This window comes from Mastomys coucha, unplaced genomic scaffold (genome assembly GCF_008632895.1).
Source record: "Mastomys coucha isolate ucsf_1 unplaced genomic scaffold, UCSF_Mcou_1 pScaffold21, whole genome shotgun sequence".
In the NCBI taxonomy this organism is placed as follows: Eukaryota; Metazoa; Chordata; class Mammalia; order Rodentia; family Muridae; genus Mastomys; species Mastomys coucha.
In genome coordinates, this window is record NW_022196904.1 from 135659434 (window position 1) to 135669282 (window position 9849).

Below are 9849 nucleotides of genomic sequence, written 5' to 3' on the forward strand. Positions count from 1 at the left end.
GTAAGTACACTGTAGCTGTCTTCAGACACCCAGTAGATGGCATCAGATCTCATTATAGATGGTTATGACCCACCATGTGGTTGCTGGGATTTGAACTCAGGACCTTCGGAAGAGCAGTCAATGCTCTTAACTGTTGAGCCATCTCGCCAGCCCCCCATACCTGCCTCTTAATTCTTAATTTTATTAGGCATGATAATGGTGTTGTGGCTCAGTTAAACCTGTCCATGAACGCAGAAGCATTTATTATTGAGTTGATGGGATGTCTGGGATGATTTTGTTGTCTGTTTCTCATTGTTGTTTGAGACAGGTCTCTCTATGTATCCTTGGCTGTCCTGGAACTCACTATGTAAACCAAGCTGGTCTTGAACTCACAGAGATCCACCTGCCTCTGACTCCCGAGGGTGCACACATACACATAAAAATACAATAAAATGATAATAGTAACTTAGATGAAATGAACAAATTTCTCGTGAGGCCCAAACTACTGAAACCAACTTAAGAACCGACTCTCAGTGAAGTGTTTTAGCCAAGGAGGGGATGGTTCTTTTTCTTTTGCATCATCTACTCAGAGAGAAAAGTAGAGGATTGAATGACTTTGCTGTAAAATTCTCCTAACCACTTAAAGATCTGTAGCAGGTGATTTACCAACTCTCTAAAAATGAATGATTAGGAAATAATTTTCAACTTGGGGTGGTGGGTGGTGATGTACACCCAGCACTGGGTAGGCAGAGGCAGGTGGATCTTTGTGAGTTCAAGGCCAGCCTGGACTACAGACTCCGTTTCAGCACAGCCAGAGCTACACAGAAAAAAGAGAAGCCCTGTCCTGAAAAACAAACAAACAGCTGGTGGGGTTTGTCAATGGTTAAAAACACAGTGTTCTGGAGTTCCAGAGAACCTGAGTTCAAATCCCAGCAACCACATGGTGGCTCACAACCATCTGTAAAGGGATCTGATGTCCTCTTCTGGCATGCAGGTATACATGGAGACAGAATAGTCCTACATTTAAATAATAAATACATAAATAAGTTAAAAAAAACAACAAAGGGACTGGAGAGATGGCTCAGAAGTTAAGAGCACTGACTGCTCTTCCAGAGGTCCTGAGTTCAATTCCCAGCAACCACATGGTGGCTCACAACCATCTGTAATGGGATCTGACGCCCTCTTCTGGTGTGTGTCTGAAGACAGCTACAGTGTACTTACATATAATAAAAAAAGAAGAAAGAAAAATATCTATATTGAAAAGAAACAAGAAAAACTATATTTATCGATATGATTTTTGTACAGTAAAACTATTGATGCTGGAGAGATGGCTCCATGGTAAGAATGGTCGACTACAGGCTGAGAATTTGGACTCTGGTACTCATACAAGGCAGCTGCACATGCCTGTTACTCCAGCTCCAAGGACTCTGACAACCTTCTCCTGGCCTCCTCAGGCAGTGCACACACATGGTGCACATACATATGTAAGCAAGCACTCATTCCAAAAAAAAAGGTTTTTAAATATGAAGGCGTTTACTAAATATCTAGTTGAAATAATGAGTACAGCAATATTCCACGATATGTGACCAACATAGAATTAAATTTTTATATTCACAGTGAAAAAATTCATATTTTAAAAATGAGAGGTTGGGCCAGGCGATGGTGGCGCACGCCTTTAATCCCAGCACTTGAGAGGCAGAGGCAGGCGGATTTCTGAGTTCGAGGTCAGCCTGGTCTACAGAGTGAGTTCCAGGACAGCCAGGGCTATACAGAGAAACCCTGTCTCGAAAAACAAAACAAAACAAAACAAAATAACAAAAAAAAAAAGAAAAAGAAAAAAAAAATGAGAGGTTGGAAAGATGGCTAAGTGGTTAAGAGCATATATTTCTCTTTTAGAGGACAAGGTTCCATTCCGAGTACCCACATGGTGGTTTAGAACCATACTTGATTCTAGTTCCAGGGGATCCAACACCTTCTTCTGACCTTCAAGGATACTGGGCACACACATTGTGTGTGTAAAACATACATGCAAGCAAAACACTCTTACATAAAATAAACCATATAAATCTAATTTTAAAAAATTAATGGAACAGCTAGATGATGGTGGTGCACACCTTTGATCCTAGATCCAACTCAGACAGGCGGATGTCTGAGTTGGGAGCCAGCCTGGTCTATAGGATGAGTTTGAGGACATCCAGGACTACACAGAGGAAAAAGGGGAAAAAAGAGTTGAGAAAATGGCTCAAGGGGGCTGGTGAGATGGCTCAACAGGTAAGAGCACTGACTGCTCTTCTAAAGGTCCCAGCAACTACATGGTGGCTCACAACCACCTGTAATGAGATCTGATACCCTCTTCTAGTACCTCTAAAGATAGCTACAAAGTACTTATTTATGATAATAAATAAATCTTTAGGCTGGAGGGACTTCCATATATGTAACACGGAATGCCTGTGTGCATGTCTCTCACACACACATACATACACAGACACACACACACAAATAGATTTTTTTAAAAAGTACAAAAATTATTACAAAACAACAGTCATTAAGACACTGAAGGAAGTCAGGTGTGGTGAGGTGGTACACAGTTTTAATCCCAGCATTCAGGAGGCAGAGGCAAGTGGATCTCTGTGAGTTCTAGACCAATCTCATCTATATAGTGAGCTCCAGGCCAGCCAAGGGAAAACCTGTTTCTTAAACAATCAACAACAACAACAACAACAACAACAAAGCAAAAACCAAAAAAGAAGGAAAACTAAAAGATGACTTACAGAAATGCAAACAATAATTGCAAATCACATGATCAATTTCTTATAATTAGAGAATATAAACAATGCCGTGTATGGCAGTCATGCCTATAACCCCAGCACTCTGGGGACTGAGACTGCTGGATTGCTACAAGTTTGAGGTCAGTTTGGTGATAAGAGTAAGCGCCTGTATCAAAAAGTAAAAACAACTCAAAAAATAGAATACATAAAGAATTCACCAGGTAATGGTGGCGCACGCTTTTAATCCCAGCACTTGGGAGGCAGAGGCAGGTGGATTTCTGAGTTCGAGGCCAGCCTGGTCTACAGAGTGAGTTCCAGGACAGCCAGGGATACACAGAGAAATCCTGTCTTGAAAAACCAAAACCAAAACAAAACAAAACAAAACAAAAACCCAAAAATGAATAAAATACCCAATTGTAAAATTTCAATTTGCAAATGAAAAAATGCTCAACATCGTAAGAGAAATGCCAATCAAAGCCACAATGAGGGCCAGGCGGTGGTGGCGCATGCCTTTAATCCCAGCACTTGGGAGGCAGAGGCAGGTGGATTTCTGAGTTTGAGGCCAGCCTGGTCTACAAAGTGAGTTCCAGGATAGCCAGGACTACACAGAGAAACCCTGTCTCAAAAAACAAAAAAAAAAAAAAAAAAAAAAAAAAAAAAAAAAAAAAAAAAAAAAAAAAAACACAATGAGGTGTCACATCCTACCTATAAGCCTTGCTGGAATAGAAAAATCAGAGAATGACCAGTCCGGAGTGCTGGTGAGAGTATAGAGGAACTGTTACCATCATACATTGCAGGTAGTAAAGTAAAATGATTCATGCCTGTTGGGAAACAGTCTGGCTTTTCATCAAACAAAAAATACTGAGTTGTTATATGACCCAGCAGTCCACTCAGTGGTTAGGGATGCATCCAGGAGAAATGAAGATACATGCTCACACAAAATTTACATTAAAGTATATAGTATGATTATTCCTAATAGGTAAACAATAGAAAAGGACTGGTGTCAATTCCCTGTACATACATGGTGGCTAACAAGCATCCAAGAGCTCTGATGCCCTCTTCTGGTCTCTTTGGGCACTGCAGGCACATAGTGCACATAGATACATACAGGCAACCCCCTCATACACATAAAATAAATAGATCTAAAAAAATAAAGTAATTATGGTATGTCCATACCATGCATTCAGCTATAAAAATAAATGAAGACTTACATGCTACAGTTACAATTTGGATGAACCTTGAGAAAATTATAAAGTGAAAGAAATCAATACCCAAAAAGCAACATATTTGCAAATTCCAAATAAGGAGATCCTGAGCAACAGAGATCATTGGATAGTAGGCCTGGGTGAAAGGAGACTGCAGCTACACGGTTACTTCTTGAGACAATACATTTTTAAAAAGTTCTTGCGATAAGGGTGTGGGTAAGGGTTGTGGGAGGGGCTGACTGGGAGGGGGCAGTGATCAGGATGTAAAGTAAATAAGAAAAATAAAGTAAATACATTTTTAAAAAAGTTTTATTTATTATTATATGTAAGTACACTGTAGCTGTCCTCAGACACACCAGAAGAGGGCATGAGATCCCATTACGGATGGTTGTGAGCCACCATGTGGTTGCTGGGAGTTGAACTCAGGACCTTCGGAAGAGCAGTCAGTGCTCTTAACCGCTGAGCCATCTCTCCAGCCCCATAAATAAAATTTTTAAAAGAATGTTGTGATGGCATATATGTTAATAAGAGCCATCGTGACCCCTGCACCCCAATCTAAGCAGCCTCTAGTGATGTGGGGGTCAGCCTCCCATAGGTGTCAGGAACCTTAAGGATAGCTTTTATCAATGGGGGTTTACACTGAGCATGATGACACATACCTATAAAGGTACTCAAGATTTGAGGCAGGGTCTCTGATTCAAGACCAGCCTGGGCTACACAGTGAGATCCTAACTGGGTTTTCTTATCTCTCCTCCACCCCTGCCCATAGTACACCAGGCCCCAACTGACCTCTCAAAGGCTACATTTCGAGTGTCCAGGTGGGTGGAGACAACAGGAGAGGTGAGTCGACTGGCCACATGCTCCTCACTGGGCCTCATGGCAGCCAGCAGCGCTTCTGGTTCATGCAGAGCTGGACCTAGTGTCTCTGTGTGTACCACCTGCCGGTCATGATCCACTTCCATCACCAAGGCTCCCGCCTCTGTCAGTCGCAGGGGTGTCACAGGAGGGGACCATATTAGTGCCAGGCCCTACCAGTGGTGAGCTCTCTCCTCAGCCAACTGTTGCTAAGTAGATAAACCCTCAGCCCCTGCATCCCCCTCCATCCTCAGCTCAAGTCTCCACTTTCAGAAAGCACAGAGATGGAAGGATGGCATCCTCACAAGTCACTGGAGAATCCAAGGGTGACAGAACACATGTCCCTACAACTCGTCCCAGTGCTCACCCTGACCCCTGAAGATGAAGCTCCTCCGGCCACGTTGCCAGGTCATGTGCTCAAAGCCCAAGAGACTAGTGTCCACCCGCAGACTCTCACCCCGCTTCCACACACGGTACACGTCGCTCGGGCACATCTTGGACACAAGAGGGACTGCAAGAAGCCTCAAAGTCATTGGGAATCTTCCTCAAATGGCCCACTCCAAGTCTCTGCCCACCAATGGAGCCCCACTCACCCCAGCTTGTGAACTCCCACTTCATTTCCACGTAGAAATCAGGGGCCTAAGAAAAACCAGAGCTTCCTGTTAGGACCCATGGCCTGGTGACACAGCCTAACAGGCCTTAGGCCTCACAATTCATTACTACTCTTTGGGAGCCCACAAATTCTGATGCGCTGCTGTGGCCCAGCTATACTCCCACTCCAAACAAGCCATGCCAAGGAGAGAGCCCAAGTAGGCCCTAAAGTGATCTACACATATACATATAGAAGCTATAAGCATTGGGGGCCTGGAGCCAGTTTCGACATGGGCCACAGCTCACTGTGGGGCCCTACAGGTCCTCTGTTTTGCCTCTGACCTCTTATCTGTAAAGCCTCCTTCCCCCCCCCCCCGAATGTGAGGAGACACAAATGTGTCCCTGTCTTTTGTATGCTTAGGATGGAGAACACAGAACTAGATATTTCAGGGTCCAGGCCATCTCTACTCAGTCACCCTTCTGGAAATTTACATTCTCTAGGAGACCCTAGGCCTACCATTCTACCCAAGAGATCCCTGATATCAGGGACTCTTAGTGCTAGTGAAATGTCTTCCTTCCAAAAGACCCAGTCTCACTTGCATGGGCCTGGGATCCTCTCTTTCTTACATGACCCTTGGCAGAGGTGGAGACGCAGATGGAGGGAAAGCGTCCCGCATGACCTAGATAACTCTTCCAAGGCCAGGCTTATCACAGAGAGCAGGAGATCCCATTATGATACCCCATTTCTTTACTCTACCCTACCATACCTGGCGGAGTTTGTTGAGCAGTTCTGGAATGCCAGCCAACCTCTGTGTGGCCCTCTGGAAGTCCCGATACTGGAGTACCAACTGTACCATCTCAGGGTCTCCAGTGCTGACTGCCTCCTGCAGGACTAGAGATGACCAACTGCTGGAGAAGCCCTCGTCGCAACCCCAGGCATGGTTACTTACTCCCATTCACCAACCTGGATGCTAGTCTCAAGGGAAGACCCTCTGACCTGCATAGTACCTGCCCAGCCCTGGTGGCTTTCTTTGCCCACGTTGGCATTATGTCGAAGGAGGACTCTCACAGACTCCAAATTCCCCAAGGTCACAGCCAGCTCCAGGGGGGTTCGCCCTCGGGGGTCCTCCTGTTCAATGTCATGCTAAGGGAGATGGGACATTCAATACAAGGCAAGAGAGGGCCAAAACAAGGAGGTCACTGGATTGAAAAGGGCTGGAGTTACTATGGGAAACGAGGGTAACCAGGTCAGTGAGAAGATAGAGGGTGGCCTATGTGAACTTGGGGGGGAGGTGCAGGGGGGGAACAGTGAGGGCCAGTGGGAAGGACTGCTTATTTCTCCTGCCCTCTGCTATGCAGAATGGAGGGCCTGGTGGTGGCGTCTAGCGAGACAGATTCAGGATAGGGATATTGAGAGTTTAGACCAGCTTGAGGACTAGAACAAGGCTCTTGTCCTCATTCTAGCTCAGAGGTGATGAGGGTGCATCCAGAGCTTAATGCAATACGAAGAGCAAGGCCCAATTAAGGGAGATGCGCTAAATAAATGCTCAAGCTGGAGGGCAGGTGATCAGGGATTTGGATAGAGCTGGACCTAACTAAGGAGTCAGGATTCAGCTGCGGAGCACAGCAGGGGCAGTGAGCTGCGGAGTGGATTCCGTACCTTGGTACTGAGGTTTGGGGGGGAGCGGAGGGGGAGGAACCAACCGGATCGGATCCCCTGCAGGGCCTCACCTTGCGGCTGTGCAGTGCGGCCTCCAGTTCGCGGTGCCGGTTCGCCCAGACTAGCCGGTGCAGCGGGAAGGTGGGGCCCAGGTCGGCCATGCTGGGCCTCAACAGCGCATCCCGAGCGAACGGCCCAGCCCTTCTTGGCCTGCGCCTGGCACGTCCCCTGCGCCTCCGCTCTGAGCCGCACCCCAGCTGCACCCGCCGCAGCCCCGCGGACCCCTGGTAGAAGCCGCGGCAGCAAGAGCGAAGGCGGCAGGGAGGGCGGGGCGGGGGCCTGGGGGCGGGGCTATATGGAGTTAGGGCGTGGCGTCGGGCTCCGCGCCCCCTCGCCTCCCGTAGCTACGGCAACCACTGCAGGCCTGCGCGCTGGGGGCGGGCGGAGTGTGTGCGGGGTGCTGTCCAGTCTCCAGGGCAACTACACGCGCCCAAGGAACAGCTGGAACCTCATTTTGAAGTGCCAGGGTCGGTGGGGGCGTTCCGGAGGGCGGGGCATAGCTGCAGCTCCACTCGTGCCCGCAGGGGGCGCCCCAGGCCCCGGGCAAATCCCTTCTTAGTGGTCAGAAAGGTGAGGGAAGGCATGCAAGGGGAGTGGGAGGCTGGGATTGAGCCGGGGTCTGTTGTTCTTGCAGGCCCCCACCCACAATGTGTCCTTTCATCTGGCCCACTACTGCGTTCCATCAGCACCGACTGGCCTTTTATAGGCGGGTGAGATGGGAAGTCTTGACCCTATCCCTGCCAGGCCAGGCACTGAGCTTCTGGAGACGGGGGCACGCAGCAGCAACTCCTAATGCTGGCCAATCAAAGCCTCTTTCCCGATGATCTGCCTGGCCTTGATGCCTGGAAGACATCACACCACGAGTGGGGAACCCTCCTGCAGCAAGGAATCAGGAACAGGAATATTGGGGTTGAGGAACATAAGCTCAGCAATAACTAGGGTTTTCCTGGTTAGAGCTTGGCCATGGTGCACTACCATCACATGGGTCCATTTTGCAGAGGCTGCATTTTACTGCCCACACAGAAGGAAGGAGAATTTCGAAACAAGGCTGGCACTTCTACCCACACAGGATCTTGGGTTCGGGCCGTCAGTCAGCTTAGTTGGGACCCCTGGTTATCTTCAGTCCTACCATGGGGGTCTCTGATTCTGGTCTTGCCGGGTGGTGAGGTGGTAAACCAGACTTTTCAAAACTGAGCCACTGGTCTTTTTCTCTTTTTTTTAAAATTTACATTTAGCTGGGTGATGGTGGCGCACACCTTTAATCCCAGCACTTGGGAGGCAGAAGCAGGTGGATTTCTGAGTTCGAGGCCAGCCTGGTCTACAGAGTGAGTTCCAGGACAGCCACGGCTATACAGAGAAACCCTGTCTCGAAAAACCAAAAATAAATAAATAAATAAATAAATAATAATAAATAAAATAAAATTTACATTTAATTAATTAACTATACATTCATTCTTGTGTGTGGGTGCTCACAAGTGTGGAGGTCAAAAACCAACTTTTGAGAGTTGGTTCTCTCCCACCCTTGAACTCAGGTTGTCAGGTTTGGCAGCAAACACCTTCATCGGATGGCTCCATCTCCCTATCTGTAAAACTCAGTGTGACAGAGAAAGGCCATCTAGCTTGAGGCTCCCTTCCTGCCCTAGGATGTCCTCATCTCTGCAGCCTGATTGCCACCGTTCTCCCTTTCTCCCTGTGATCAGATGGTTTATAGCAGTCTGGGATCTAGGCTGCCCACCTTGTGCAGTGTGGTCAGATCATCTTTGATGTCTGGACTTTGGGGGGAGCTCAAGGTCCTGAGCTTCTAAAGGTCCAGAGCTCTACAGTTAGGTTCTGCTGGTCTCTGCTTTCGCTAGACTGTACCTCCCCCACATTTTCACCCTGGACCTGAAAGGTCTAGGACTTGCTGCAGTCTTGAGCATTTCTCCACTAGCCCTTACTGCTCTTGACGCTGACCCTTTTTTCCACATGCACGTCTCCTAGCTGACAGCCTGTGCACTCCCATTCTCCCACTGCTACACTGATGTCACTTCCAGGACACCTCTGGTCTTACGTATTCCATGCTGCCCCATTAGGGTGTCAGAAGCCAGATCCAAATGCCTTTCCCTCTTTCTTCCAGGCTAGCTGTGCTCTGGGCTATCTCACCTCTTTTTTGTTGTTTTGTCTTTTGAGACAGGGTCTCACTAAGTAGCCTTGACTGTCCTGGAACTCTCTCTGTAGAGTAGGCTAGCCCCAAACTCATAGATTCACTTGCCAGTGCCTCCCAAGTGCTGGGATTAAATGTGTGCTCTACCATGCTCAGTTCTACCTTACCTCTTGACTAACAACATGGCCTCCTTCATATGCTCCATGTTCTCATCCCTAAGTGTGGCCCAGCCTACTACACTGTTCCCATTTCCTCCTCTCTGGCATCTTTCACTTCTTCCTTCACAATCATCAATTACAAGAACATTTTTCCAGGACAGAAGCAATGGTTCTATCTCCCTACCTCCAACTATTTGTTTTAGAGACAGTTCTAATGACTTCAGCCTGCCCTAAAACTTGAGACCTAGCCAGACCTGATAGCAAACACTTGTAATCCCAGCATTTGGGAAGAGGAGGCAGGAGGGTGAGGAGTTCAAGGCCATCCTTAGCTACACGGTGAGTCTGAGGCTAACCTCTGCTAACCACCCAGAGCCAAGCAAGTTCAGCTCCCAGTCTGTTCATAGCTCCAGGATGCAGTCATTGAGTAGTC

At 47.6% G+C, this 9849-nt stretch overlaps 1 protein-coding gene across 3 annotated transcripts in view; it reads right to left on the minus strand.

The window, feature by feature from the left end:
* The window catches only part of Ankrd13d (ankyrin repeat domain 13D), a 12362-nt gene extending 4020 nt beyond the window's left edge, over positions 1-8342 (minus strand). The window contains exons 1-6 of one of the 3 annotated variants that reach the window (XM_031389172.1): positions 7130-8342; positions 6407-6542; positions 6166-6290; positions 5401-5446; positions 5175-5318; positions 4742-4931 (exon numbers count right to left, since the gene is read on the minus strand). In XM_031389172.1, coding sequence (XP_031245032.1) covers positions 4742-4931; positions 5175-5318; positions 5401-5446; positions 6166-6290; positions 6407-6542; positions 7130-7219 — 731 coding nt within the window. In that variant the 5' untranslated portion in view covers positions 7220-8342. The remainder of the gene's footprint in view (positions 1-4741; positions 4932-5174; positions 5319-5400; positions 5447-6165; positions 6291-6406; positions 6543-7129) is intronic. The other 2 variants (XM_031389173.1, XM_031389174.1) reach the window with 2 other exon arrangements.
* Positions 8343-9849: the final 1507 nt, after the last annotated feature.